General features: G+C 52.0%; 5 protein-coding genes across 5 annotated transcripts; 2 read left to right on the top strand and 3 right to left on the bottom strand.

Moving 5' to 3' along the window:
* Positions 1-1,359: 1,359 nt before the first annotated feature.
* Positions 1,360-3,257, top strand: VTN31DRAFT_757 (uncharacterized protein; the record flags this gene model as incomplete). Its single annotated transcript, XM_069408296.1, has 13 exons — positions 1,360-1,393; positions 1,450-1,488; positions 1,541-1,696; positions 1,749-1,784; positions 1,838-2,094; positions 2,148-2,166; positions 2,220-2,252; positions 2,306-2,572; positions 2,640-2,687; positions 2,737-2,818; positions 2,871-2,925; positions 2,975-3,141; positions 3,200-3,257. 13 exons carry the CDS (start codon positions 1,360-1,362, stop codon positions 3,255-3,257), a joined length of 1,251 nt encoding a protein of 416 aa, XP_069263613.1.
* Positions 3,258-3,744: 487 nt separating this feature from the next.
* VTN31DRAFT_756 (uncharacterized protein) lies at positions 3,745-6,016 on the top strand (the record flags this gene model as incomplete). The annotated part of the gene is made up of 4 exons (XM_069408294.1): positions 3,745-3,831; positions 3,962-4,340; positions 4,420-5,171; positions 5,255-6,016. The coding sequence occupies 4 exons, from the start codon at positions 3,745-3,747 to the stop codon at positions 6,014-6,016; spliced, it is 1,980 nt and encodes a 659-aa protein (XP_069263612.1).
* Positions 6,017-7,057: 1,041 nt separating this feature from the next.
* On the bottom strand, positions 7,058-9,078 carry VTN31DRAFT_755 (uncharacterized protein; the record flags this gene model as incomplete). Its single annotated transcript, XM_069408283.1, has 7 exons — positions 7,058-7,137; positions 7,195-7,806; positions 7,856-8,093; positions 8,152-8,511; positions 8,574-8,659; positions 8,828-9,006; positions 9,068-9,078. 7 exons carry the CDS (start codon positions 9,076-9,078, stop codon positions 7,058-7,060), a joined length of 1,566 nt encoding a protein of 521 aa, XP_069263611.1.
* Positions 9,079-10,263: 1,185 nt separating this feature from the next.
* Positions 10,264-10,666, bottom strand: VTN31DRAFT_754 (uncharacterized protein; the record flags this gene model as incomplete). Its single annotated transcript, XM_069408272.1, has 2 exons — positions 10,264-10,319; positions 10,405-10,666. 2 exons carry the CDS (start codon positions 10,664-10,666, stop codon positions 10,264-10,266), a joined length of 318 nt encoding a protein of 105 aa, XP_069263610.1.
* A 721-nt stretch (positions 10,667-11,387) lies between these two features.
* VTN31DRAFT_753 (uncharacterized protein) lies at positions 11,388-12,091 on the bottom strand (the record flags this gene model as incomplete). Its single annotated transcript, XM_069408261.1, has 5 exons — positions 11,388-11,525; positions 11,576-11,624; positions 11,680-11,928; positions 12,014-12,024; positions 12,086-12,091. The coding sequence occupies 5 exons, from the start codon at positions 12,089-12,091 to the stop codon at positions 11,388-11,390; spliced, it is 453 nt and encodes a 150-aa protein (XP_069263609.1).
* Positions 12,092-13,144: the final 1,053 nt, after the last annotated feature.

The following is a 13,144-nucleotide window of genomic DNA, read 5'->3' as shown; positions in this document are numbered from 1 at the left end:
GTGAATTGGCCATTTGTCCTAATTATCTTCATGTCATGTAGAGGACTTATATAGCTCATAAAACCATATTTTTTTTTTTTTGGCAAGCAAATCCACTCTGCCTGTTTTGCAGCTTGTTGTGTCCACACTTACTTGATTGTCCCAGTCGGATACCACCAGCTTGGTGGCTTTTGACCCTGCATTTGCAACGCAAGGAATTCAGTGTCCCGGGTATGACTGTAGCCTGTGTTCTGGACCGGCAGACTGGCAGTCTGTATGGCGTTCCACTGTCGGCTCAACAATTCACTTCAATTGAGAGACCCGTTGCCGCAGATCCCAGGACGAACAGAGATTGTACACATGAGCACGATCTTCCACACGAAGAATTATCACGTAAACGGTAATTGCATGGGATTCCAGTATCATACATCATCTGTATGCCCTTTGAAATCTGGCCCTCACCTGATACATAGTAGTAATGTGCTTCTATTCCACCCTTTTGCCCTCCGTCACTACAAATTCTGATCAAAACAGTTGCAGACGAATGGATCATTGATCTACGATGAAAGTTTGATGAGCCAAATATTCGTGGTCCTGTCATTGAGCTTGGACTTGTACTCATCGTATTGCCAGCTTGGGCGGTACTGTTGCCCATGAAGTGCAATCATTGGCCTCTGCATAATACTTAATCCTGTGCCCATAATCAAGAGGGGGCAGACTTCATGAAACGAACTGGAATGGGATGTTTGCAGATAAAAGACTATACAATTGTTGATAGGGGAGGTCATGTACCTAGAGGTAGGTCCTTCGAGTCAATAGTACAAGGCACAGAGATAAATCTGAGCATATACTTTAGGTAACTTCCTGATCCGCAGCGAGAAAGTACTCTTTGACAAATTTTTTGACGTTTTGTTCAGCTCATTCAGCATTCGGCTGCTTCCAGATGTCTGGAGTTTTCAGAGTATGGAGTCTCAAAAATGGGCGATAATTCGATCGCGTAGGAAGGGCAAAGGTCAAATACGGGAACGCGGGATGCAATCCGGGGTTGACTCCAGAGGTTACCTCCATTGACGAAGAGGTGAGGTATGGGATTTATCCTCCCAAATTACAAGATCAAGTTTAGCACTAGCCGGGATACGGCAATTATCCAGAAAAATCTTGTCTCGGTAAAGTAACCTTCCTGACTCCGTCAATGAAAATTTTCGTGTGGAAAATCCCCAGATAAGTGGAAGCTCGATAACAACTTGGCCCGTGCGTAATATGACTCAGAACTTGATAAAAGTCCTTCAGGTGAGAGCTTTTTGAGAGAAACCATTGCAGGAATCTTCTCTTTGTCCAGTGAAAAGCAACTCTACCTTCAATCGCACTTTGAAGATCACAATGGCAAAGCCTCGTGTGTGTCTCGCCTACTCTGGTATGATTGCGTTCAATCTACTTTGATTTCATGGGCAAGTGACTTACAATTGACAGGCGGCCTTGACACCAGCTGCATCCTCCGCTGGTTGATCGGTACTCTACCTACCCACCTCTGCCGCCGCTGGTCCGTACTAACAAGACGAAGAGGAGGGCTATGAGGTCGTTTGCTTCCTCGCCAATGTCGGCCAGGAGGAAGATTGGGCTGCTGTGGAGAAGAAGGCCCTGGCAATTGGCGCTCAAAAGATGATCATTGAGGACTTGCGGAGGGAATTCATTGAGGAGCTGTGCTTCCGAGCCATTCGTTAGTCGTCGCGTTGCCCCTGCTGGGACCAATTGGCTTACTTTTCGCATAGAGTGCAATGCCATCTACGAAGGACGCTATCTCTTGGGTATGCGGGGCAAGCTTCTTTGTCTTTGATGTTGGTGTGTTGACGAAACACAGGTACCAGTCTTGCTCGTCCCGTTATCGCCAGGGCTCAGATGCGTGTGGCTCAGCGGGAGAACTGCCAATACGTGAGCCATGGCGCTACCGGCAAGGGCAATGACCAAGTGCGGTTTGAATTGGCCTTCTACGCCATCCAACCGTCCATCAAGGTCATTGCTCCTTGGCGTGACCCCAAGTTCTTCAACCGTTTTGCTGGCCGCCAGGATCTCCTCGATTACGCCGCGGCGAATAACATTCCTGTGACCTCTACCAAGGTAATGCTTCTCTCTGTGCATCTTAGAGGCCGCCAGCAACTGACTTGATGTAGGAAAAACCATACTCCATGGGTTGGTATCGAAAATCATTTTCGATAACACCTACTAACTGGCCTTTCCCGCAGACGCAAACTCGGCTCACTGCAGCTACGAGGCTGGTATGTTCCCAGGCTCCTGTCGTAACTGGCATCTTGCTGACCCGATCTCTCAGGTATCCTCGAGGATCCCAATCAGACGCCTCCCGCTGATATGTGGACAATGACCGCCGACCCGCTGACCGCTCCCAACGAGCCCGATGACATCACAATACACTTCGAAAAGGGCATCCCGGCCAAAGTTGTGACTCCGGAGCGAGAGTACACGGATTCCGTTGAACTCTTCTACGCCCTCAACAAGCTGGGCTACAAGCATGGTGTTGGCCGCATTGATATTGTGGAGAATCGGTTCATTGGCTTGAAGAGCCGCGGCTGCTACGACTGTAAGTTTCTTCCCTGTACAATGCGATTGCTATGACTAACTTTTTTTTTTTTTTTTTTTTTTTTTAGTTTCGCCTGCCATGACCATCCTCCGTGAGGCTCATCTTGATCTTGAAGGTAAAAGGTCGCAGCTCGTATTGGCTAAATCCGCAACTGACAATTTCAGGACTCGTCCTTGATGGTCAGGTCCGATCCTTGCGTGACCAATTCGTCACCCACAACTGGTCGAACTTGCTGTATAATGGACAGTGAGTATCCCTTGATTGTCAGAATGCACGAGATGCTAAAACATTAGTACAGTTACTTCAGTCCTGAACGTGAATTCCTCGAGAACAGCATCGTTTTCAGCCAGAAGGCATGAATCCCTTTCTCTCCTTCGCCAGCGCTGTGCTAACCCCGTTTAGCGTGTCAACGGTGAGGTCCGAGTGCGTCTTTACAAGGGTCACACCTACATCCTCGGCCGCTCGAGCAGCACCGAGAAGCTGTACGATGAAGTGGAAGCCTCGATGGACACCTTGCAGGACTTTGCTCCTACAGATACGACTGGTTTCATTGCTATCCAGTCGATCCGGTATGTCTCCCCGGAAGAGCAACCTACCCCGCACAATGCTCACTTTTCCTGCTTGCAGGCTCAAGAAGTACGGTCTGCAGAAGGCCGAGGAGGGCGAGTCCCTCAGTCGCGCATGAGCTTTGGACGGGAGTTATTGCAGCCGGTCGCCTGGGCGCCACGTAAAATTCTTAAAAAAGTACGTAGGATAGCTCAATTGATGCGAGTGCTTTTAGACTATTACCTACTCCGTAGAATTTGATCATGCTGGACTAAGTTATTGGATTCTGTCTGCTTCGCTTTACCTTAACTTGGCCCTCGCCGCAAGACAAAAGGAAACCCCTGAAGGTAGACTATCCGACAACCCGAACAGTTCCTACTCTTAGTGGCATAGCTTAGTGGCTTTGCTTCTCTAGCTTGGTCTCGATCACCTACCCCGACCTTCAACACCGTTTTCTCCATCCTGCGTCACCTGTATCTTCTTGAGAGCTTTGATCAAACAGCTTGCTGCTGCACGATGCCACGACACGTGGCTTCCATTCCACCTTCAGAAGACCAAAACTTCGATCACTGGAGGTAATTCGACGCGGTCGGGGCCACAAAAAGACCCTCTCTTGGCCCACCAGAATGTCAAGCTCGGCCCAAATCCCCCAGAAGAAGATTGAGAATCGTCCGTCGCGATCCTGTCGAGTGTGTCGCTTACGCAAGGTCAAGGTACGTCAGACCAGATTGATAGTACTTATTTGTGTGCATCGATCGGCGTCCTGTCGATCAATCGAGTAATACAAAAATGCCAGGGTACGGCACTAAGTTGACAAGGAACAACTAACATAACGCGTCTCAGTGTGACCGGGTCAAACCCTGCCAGGCTTGCTGTGCACATGGCCATCCGTCCCAATGCGTCTATGACCCAAGTCCCTCCGGTGATCAATTTCAGCCGATCAGCCAAGAAGAGGAGATAACGAGGCTTCGCAATGAAATCGAGGAATTACGCCAGAAACTAGGTCGCCAAGAGGGCGATAGAAGCGACGATGCTCGTCAGACACTTACGGCGGACACGGAGCCAGGAGACCGAGCCGCAGGGGCTGCGAAACTGGTTGAGTTAGAGCGCTTGTTCGACACTCTCCGCTCCGCGCCACCTGATACCGTGTCGAAATTGGTGAATTCCATACGCGCTGACAGACAGCGGCCACAACCACCCGATGATTTGGGAAGGGAAAATGGTGAGTGCTGCTTCATGAATGGGAATGGTGATCAAAATCTTCGATCGAAATCTCAAGAGGCTAATAAACTCTGCTCCAGGTAACGATGCGCTACCGGCCACTGCTCACAGTCGAAGCCTTGTTAGGCCAAGGCTACCAGTGCGAAGTCACCGTCACGGAGTGGAAAAACAGCATCATTCCCACGGATGGGAGCTGCAAGCGCGACGGCTTTCTTCAGCGTTGCAGCACCAACACCGCGGAATCGTCCGCCGCAGAGGCAGCCGCAGCAGTAGCGGCAGTGATGAAAGCAGCGACAGCAGTAGTAGTGTCAGTAGCCGTAGCAGCACCATCACTGTTCCGTCTGATGATGAACAATGCGGCCCGTTGTTGCGATTCGTGTCAAACAAACCAATGTTGGACGTGTTCATCCAGCGATTCGTCGACGCATTCAGCCCCGAAGTAGACACCAGTTCGGGCCGAGCCGGTGCTTTACGCGCTGGAGCGGGCATCCGCATGTTCTCTCCGCTGCTGAGCAGCGCCTATGAAGCGGTCTCGCTCACGTTCAGTGGTCGGATGATGAATGAACCACGCATAGAGTCCGCTGGCATGAAGCTCTACCCTCGAGTGCTACGGTCGTTGCAAGACGCGCTGTTCGATTCGGAGCGAAGTCGCGCGGAGGCCACTCTCGTCACGGTCGTCCTGCTTCTTGCCTTTGAGAGCATCGAGCGAACGTCCCAGACCGGCGTGACGGCACATGTCAGAGGGGCGACGCAGTTAATTCGTCATCGTGGTCCGGCGAGTCATGTGTATGGCGTTGAGCATTTGCTTTTCACAGAGCTTCGCCCGTACTGGGTATGCAGGCAGCAGGCCCCCTCGCCCCCTTTGATCCGATATAAGGAACGTGTTGGCGCTGACAGGACATGGGGTTGCAATAGGTCTTCAGCGGTTTTGTCGATCGTAAACCATGTTTTATGAATACAGAAGCGTGGAAGACGATTCCATGGTCGGCCGGAACTTCCAGAAAGGACTACCTACACTTCCTATTGGACATCGCGGTCGAGATTCCGGAATTGCTTGGAGAACATGATGAGCTCAAGCGCGCACGACAGTTCCCACCGGGTGACCAAGGGGAGCTGTCTGTCAGACAAATGAAACTCTGGGGCCGGGTTGCCGAGATCACCGCACGCCTCGAGAAATGGAAGCGAGACTACATTGACAACCATCCAAAAGGTCCACCGAAACCAGATGCTGCGGCCTTCCGGGGCGCGGGCCCCTTCCCCGTGTTCCGCTGCCGCGACCTTCGCACCATGACCATCATCGAGCAGGCGCCCTTGGTTTATCCAGATCTGCTCCAGCTTCAGGCCGTGTGCGTCTACATGACCACGCGGCTCATCCTGTCCACCATCGACGATCGTCCGGACAGCGCGGTGACGAGGGCGGACAAGTACCAATTCGCCTGCACCATTGCGCGCAGCCTGGAGTGCTACCTTCGCCGTTCCCCAGGCAACATGATCAACCGGCTGGCATTCCCCGTGCGCGTTGCTTGGGAGGCCTTCCCACCGATGGGTCCGGAACGGGAGTTCATGATGCAGGTGTTTCACTATGTGGAGCAGAAACATGGCCTGAGGTTATGGGGTAGTGGTCTACCCGAGCTTACGGTTCGGGCCAGACAAGCCCCTTCAGCAGCAGCAGCCTGATCCATACATAGCGGAAAGGGTACACAAGGAAAGGGGATCCATCACTTGTCGCGGGACTTAGCGCTTCACGGACATCATCAATTCATCGGTTTGATCAACTTCAAACTCCATGTCCGGCGAGGAAGAAATAAGAAATAAACACGCACGCACGATGATGTTGGGGCTGATCCATTGCAAAAAAATCAAACGCCGTACACTCTCCGCATTCATGATCGGCAGTGGTACCTTCTTTTCCTCCCGTCATTTGTCCGAATCCGAGCATCATGAAGGACGCCATTGTCAGTGCAAGAGCACGAGTTCCCGCAATAACTACATGGAGCTGTACAGTATATCTTAGAAAAGCTCGTCTGCCGGCTGGATTCGGTTGACCATATGTAACTATCTACCTACCTAGGTACCTGCCTGTCCATCGAACCTAACAAGCTCAGCTGATTATTATATAACCTCATGATCAGCTCCTACTCAAGCGTTTTCTAGCTGTAACAAAGTATGTAAGACACCGGAGCACAAGACCTGACAACTTGATACGGAGTGCCATATCAATCATCCAAAGACATTTGTTCCAGGTGCGAGTGTTGGAGATATCGAGGGCGTTGTGAAACTACCCATCAGGACGAGAGTTTTCACCCACAGCTCTACAACTCTGTACGGAGTACAGACTTCGTAGATGGCAGGAATTGTTTTGAGACTGGCTTGTCTTCCCGAAATATTAGGCGCATGCGCGAAGCTACAATGTACACATCAAAAGCGCGGCTCCATACAAATGAAACAAATGAAATGTTTGAGGTCTAGACATGATCAATCTAACAATGACGATACATTCCAAGAAAACGAGAGAGCTTCCCATGTCGAAAGCCCTCCCCACTTCTCCAATGCAGTTTCTCTTTATCGGCGTCCTTCATTTTATACGCTGTTCATATTGTACACACCTAAAAGAGACAAACCCTCATCAGGGCTAAAAAGCAGGAAGCTGAGAGGGCATAGCGGAGTTGCTTTGGCATTACATCATCGTCCTCCTCCCAGTTCCCCATCTTCCGTCGTTCACGAGCTCTCGAGCTCGGCCAAGATCTTCTCACCCTTGGCACGGGCCGAGGCGAAGTCACCAACCATGTAGAAGGCAGCTACCAAGCGTCAGCGTTCATTCGGAGAATTGTATGTGGAGAAAAAAAAAGACTTACCCTCCGGAAGGTCATCACCCTCGCCGTTGATGATGGCCTTGAAAGAGGCAATGGTGTCCTTCAGGTCGACCAGCTTGCCCTCAATACCAGTGAAGACCTCAGCGACAGCAAATGGCTGGGACAGGAAACGCTGCAGCTTCCGGGCACGCTCGACAGTGAGCTTGTCGGCCTCGGACAGTTCGTCCATACCCAGAATGGCAATGATATCCTGCAGCGACTTGTACTCCTGAAGCATCTGCTGGACGCGAGTAGCCACATAGTAGTGCTCCTCACCAATGATACGAGGGTCCAGCATGCGGGACTTCGAGTCAAGAGGGTCGACAGCAGGGTAGATACCCAACTCGGAGATACTGCGGGACAGGACAGTGGTGGCATCCAAGTGCGCGAAGGTGGTGGCCGGAGCAGGGTCAGTCAAGTCGTCGGCAGGCACGTAGACGGCCTGGACCGAGGTGATGGAACCCTTGGTGGTGGTGGTGATACGCTCCTGCATGGCACCCATGTCGACGGCCAGGGTGGGCTGGTAACCGACGGCAGACGGGATACGACCCAGCAGGGCAGACACCTCCGAACCGGCCTGAGTGAAACGGAAGATGTTGTCAATGAAGAGCAGCACTGCACAATTAGCACAAGCCACTTCGGTCACGATGTCTCAAAAACATACCGTCCTGGCCCTCTTCGTCACGGAAGTACTCAGCAATGGTCAGACCGGTCAGGGCAACACGAGCACGAGCACCAGGGGGCTCGTTCATCTGACCGAACACCAGCGCGACCTTGGAGTCACCATCGAGCTTGATGACACCAGTCTGTTGCATTTCATGGTACAGATCGTTACCCTCACGGGTACGCTCGCCGACACCAGTGAACACAGAGTAACCACCGTGGGCTTTGGCAATGTTGTTCTAGGGATAGTTAGTATCAATTAAAAAAAAAAAAAAGGGGGGGGGGGGTTGCACATACAATCAGCTCCTGAATGAAGACAGTCTTGCCGACACCGGCACCGCCGAACAGACCGATCTTGCCACCACGAGCATAGGGAGCGAGCAGGTCGACGACCTTGATACCGGTGACCAAAATCTCGGCCTCGGTAGACTGCTCCGCGAAGGATGGGGGCTCAGTGTGAATCGGGTTGTACTTGGTGGCCTTGATGGGACCACGCTCATCAATCGGGTCACCAGTGACGTTCATGATACGGCCCAGAGTGCCGGGGCCGACAGGGACCTTGATGGGAGCACCGGTGTCGGTCACCGGAGAACCGCGGGACAGACCCTCGGTACCGTCCATTGCAATCGTTCGGACGACATTCTCACCCAGGTGTTGCTAATGCAGGCCTTGGGGTTAATCGGGGAGTCCAACGTAACATGGGGATGCAATTCACCTACCGCGACCTCCAGCACCAGCCTCTGACCGTTGTTGTCGGTCTCCAGGGCGTTCAGAATGGGAGGGAGCTTGTCCGAATCGAACTTGACTGCAACCTGTCGTTAGCAGCCATTCAAAGTCAATTGAACCCATTGGCGCGAGCATCGCGATGGATGGTGGTGACAATGGTCGAAAAACAGGAATTTGCATCCATCGCAAGTGATCGCAAAATGCCAAGCCGTGGGCTCACGGGTGTGTGTGTCCAGATGGTACATACCGTCGACGACGGCACCAATGACCTGGTGAATCTTGCCGACGAGGTTCGAGCCGGCCTCCGTGCTGGCGAACCTAGCAGAAAGGGCAGGCAGGACATTGGGGCGGAGAGGCTCGAACGCGCGACGGGCCACAGAGGTTGGTCGGGGGAAGGCAGCCCTCCCGAGGGTCCGGGCGAGGCCGCTGGAGCGAAAAGGACAGGTCAGCTAGCTGGAAAAGCGAGCAATCAAGTCAATTGACCTACCTCTTGAACATGATGAACGGTCGAAGAGCGAAGGGGATGAAGAGGGGGGAGGAATTGATGACGAAAGGCAGCTCTGCCGGGAGGGAGAGAAGAGAGAGGAAGGAAAGAACCCAGCGAAAACACTTGTTGGGTGGTCGAGTTTGCTGGCCTTGGCGCTTTTCCGTTTTGGGACGGCTTTGCCGATTTTCCCGCAATCCTCCGAGCCGTCTTTCGCGCGGCAGAGAGAAGCCAGAAATCCTACCTAAACGAAGGGGAAGACTACTATATAACGGACGTTAGGGTCCGATACAACTCGTCGAGTGATTAATTGCTCGTAGATGAGAGGGTATGAGCAGTCACTGCGATTTCCTGGCTTCAATTGCTGGCGCAGGGGTTGTGCTGGAATGGAATAGCAAGGTGTCGGGTCCGCAACCGAGGATGACATAATCACACTTTTCACAACTGGCCCAGCAACGAAAGTGGCAGGGGAGAAGACACTGCGGGAAGAATTGAAGGCTGGGAACAATTGACCGACTTAAGTTATTTGGTCAATCAATCTCCATGTCAGAGCAGACAGCTTGCAGGGCTACACGTGTTCCGCGGGCATCCGGCGAGATCATCCAGTCTGTGTACAGTACCTCTACGGCGTAAACGATGGCCTAGTCGTCAACACCTGGATAGAGTACTCTCACATTGCACCCAACACCACTCTGATCTAAGACAACAAAGGAAATCAATTATTTTATGGCACAGTAGACGGTACATGATGGAATTGTTCCATATTGGCCCGGGGCCAGTTGAGCAAGCGTCTCGACACATCAGCGAATAACACCTGCCAAACTTTGCCCACCCCAAGCCTTACTTCCCGAGCGAGATTCATGAGGTCTTCGCAGGTGCGCTCTGGACGAAACCGCGGCCGGTGTATCCCTCGCTGCCCGGGCCGCTGATGGCTTCGATCTTCTCGGCCTGTGGGAACATGGTTAGACCATGCGGTGACAAGATACTCGGAAAAGAAAAAAAAATGTCGCATTATGATAGTTGCAACGAAAATAGTACGCAATGGAACTGAGAAACATACCTTGGCATATGCATTGGTAGCCTCCTGCCACTCCTTCGTCATGGTACGAGGAGCCGGGTTCGCGCCCGCTCGGATACCGGCGAAGATGATCAGAGAGAGCGCCAACAACTGCGCGACCTTGGAGGCAATCTTCCAGCCCTCACCCGTTTGGGGGTTCGGAACGGGGACCATGAGGACCAAAGGCAATCCAATACGCTGTATTCCCTCCATCAGCATCGAACCGTGGCCTTCACCATCATTGACAGCGGGAACTCCCGCAATCGACCAAGGCGTGACGTACCGGCCTTCTTCTCCTGCAGAGTCATCTCATGCCAGTCCACCTTCATGCGATCACGCAGCTGCATCCACAATTCGGCTTGCTCCTGAGGGGGCATGGACTCCCAGCGCTTCTCAATCCCCGCCAGCGTGGGGTTGGCGATAGCGTGTTGAGAAGACGCCCGAGTCTGCAGAACCTGCACGGGAGCAGCGAATCGAACCATTGGGGCGGCATTGGACCGCAGAGCGGCGGTGCGAGCCGCTTGGGAAACGGATCGAAGGAACATCGTGTACGCGGACGAAAATGCAAAAAAAGACAATCGCCAACGAGGAAAATAGAAGAGAAAACACGCAATTGACAGGGAACAGACACCCCGAGATGAAGTCGGGAGAGTAGGACGCGGATTCGAGGCAAGGACGGGAGTCGGGTAGACAGAGGTGAAGTGGTGAGGGTGGTGAGAGTGAGCGAAGAGAGATCTCCTCGGCGCCGCCAGAGGTTGGCACATCTCTTTTTGCACGCCGCTGATTGGTCCAATGGGCGGTCTCGTTGTTCGGGCCGTTCAAAAACCCGATTTGCAGAAAAATTCTCGGAAACGGAATACAGCATCATACGATGAATCTGACTGCTCATTCCATGACATTACATACTCCTGTTTTACTATAAGTTCCTACTATAGTAGATGTTCTATGGAAAAACATGGGAGACGGTCTACTCTCTGAATCCTTGCCCACAACTAGATATCTCTACACACTGGAGTTCATCATTCCGGTTGCTGGCAGCAAGTGTCTTGGCACAAAGCAGAACAAGCGGCACAGAACAATGAGACCAGCAATAGCAGTACCTTCCATCAAGCGCAGGGAATCAAAAAACCGTAGCAATGTGAAACACGTGATTGGGATTGACGACAGAATCTCTTGGTCGGAATCGATCGCAGGTCTTTCCTCGCGAAGTATAAAATTGGGTGCACAGGGAACCGCTATTCCTCCGGAACCAGCCGGCGTCGTTGTTCATTTGGCCTTACCGCCGCTGGCCTCTTCCAGAACATTCTTCCACTCAATCTCGGACTTATCGTCGGCATGGATGGACTGGTGGATGTTCAGAGCGTTCTTGAGGGTTTCACGGGTGCTGGCGTACAACATGGACCACTGCGACGGTCAGTATGAGAAGCAAAACGCAAAAGCACATTTGCACATACGAAAGTCGATGTGTCGCTGGGCACCCAGGAAATGAAGACAATCTTGTTCCTAGCCCATATCGTCAGCAGAACGCGTCATCCCTCGGATTACAAGGGAGACCAACCGCTTGCCCTCGCCGCCGCCCAACTCATACTCGACATCGTAGACTGCGTACCGAGGAACAGGCCGGCCATTGCTGTCCTTGGCTTCCTCCAGTTTGGACCGAAACACCTCATAGTCGGGTTCGCTGGAAATCTCGTCGATGACGATTTCCTTGCGGTTGTCGGCGATCTTGTAGATGATGAACTTGGTCTTTCCGCGGCTCAGGCGGAAGTCATTGAATGCAGTGATGCACTCATCGGTAATGGTGACCCTGTCATCAGCGTGTTAGGAAGGGGATGCCAACAAAGAGAGATCCTATCAGGCAGATTGGATCCCATATGACAGACGCAACATACCCGGATGCAAGCTAATCTCATATGTTAGTGCGATTCTGCAATTCAGGTCAACGGAGTATGTATTTCACATACCGACATTGTTCTAGATTAACTGAACAGTCAACAGAGGAAAACGACACCTGTCGAGATAAGGTCAGCGGGGCGGAGTGAACCGGGCGATAAGTTTGAGGCATGACAAGGAGTTGCACGGAAGGGTACATACTGCCTAAGAAGCAACCAGAGGGCTCTGGGAACGACACAGAATCAACGGGAGATGACAATGTGCGGTGAGTTGTGGATTTGCAAAAGGCAGCCTGGTGATGGAGGGGCTTGTTTGTTTCCTGGCGGTAGTGGGGGAACTAGGGGGAATGGCCGTTGGCCTCAGCCTTGGGTCACGTGCGAGGCAGCAATCAAGATCAAAGCGATGAGTTGGGGTGTGTTTTTCTTCAATTGTCATTCCTACTCTTCAGAGATACTGAATTGGCTCAAATGACTTTGAAGAATCTACAATAAGCACCTGAGAAGAACTGTAGAGTGTTTTTCCCATGATTTGACTGCATGGCACTTTGTGGATTCTGAGGCACGAACGGTGGCTTGCACCCACTAATCCTTCACAGGGCAATGACATGCATGACATCCAACTGAGGAGGGTATGCAGTATCTCAATGGATTCAGTTCTTGATTAGTATCTTCGAGGTTAAGCTCAACCACAATACTGCTTCTCTTGAAGCAAAGATTACTTGCTCCAGAGGTACACACTGTCTGGTCTTGTCTCAGAGCGTCTGTCAACGGTCATCATGAACCCCGTATGTGGAAACCCGTAGAGTACTTTACAGAGATCGGGACCCATAGACGATGGACCAATTCATCATTGGCATTGGATTGATGCTTTGAAGCCCCCGGTTCCTGGATGCTGAGTCGCGAATGTCGGAAATTCGTTCCATTATGGCTTCCAAAATGCCACGTCAGCGCATGGGAACGACGTTCTCGGAACCCCAAACCTCCCAGTAGTACAAGTCGTCAAGATGCTGTAACCTGTACATGTTCATCATCTCCAACGGAGCGAGTCCGCCCTATGTTCTTCTTGGATCACCAACATCTCTGTACATCCAGATATGATGGTGGTGCCGTTCAGCATTTGAGGCCCGGATT

This window comes from Thermomyces dupontii, assembly GCF_041956625.1.
Source record: "Thermomyces dupontii strain NRRL 2155 unplaced genomic scaffold VTN31scaffold_1, whole genome shotgun sequence".
Lineage (NCBI taxonomy): Eukaryota > Fungi > Ascomycota > Eurotiomycetes > Eurotiales > Trichocomaceae > Thermomyces > Thermomyces dupontii.
The sequence above is the reverse complement of the archived record's forward strand: the minus strand, read 5'-3'. Positions and strand labels throughout refer to the sequence as shown.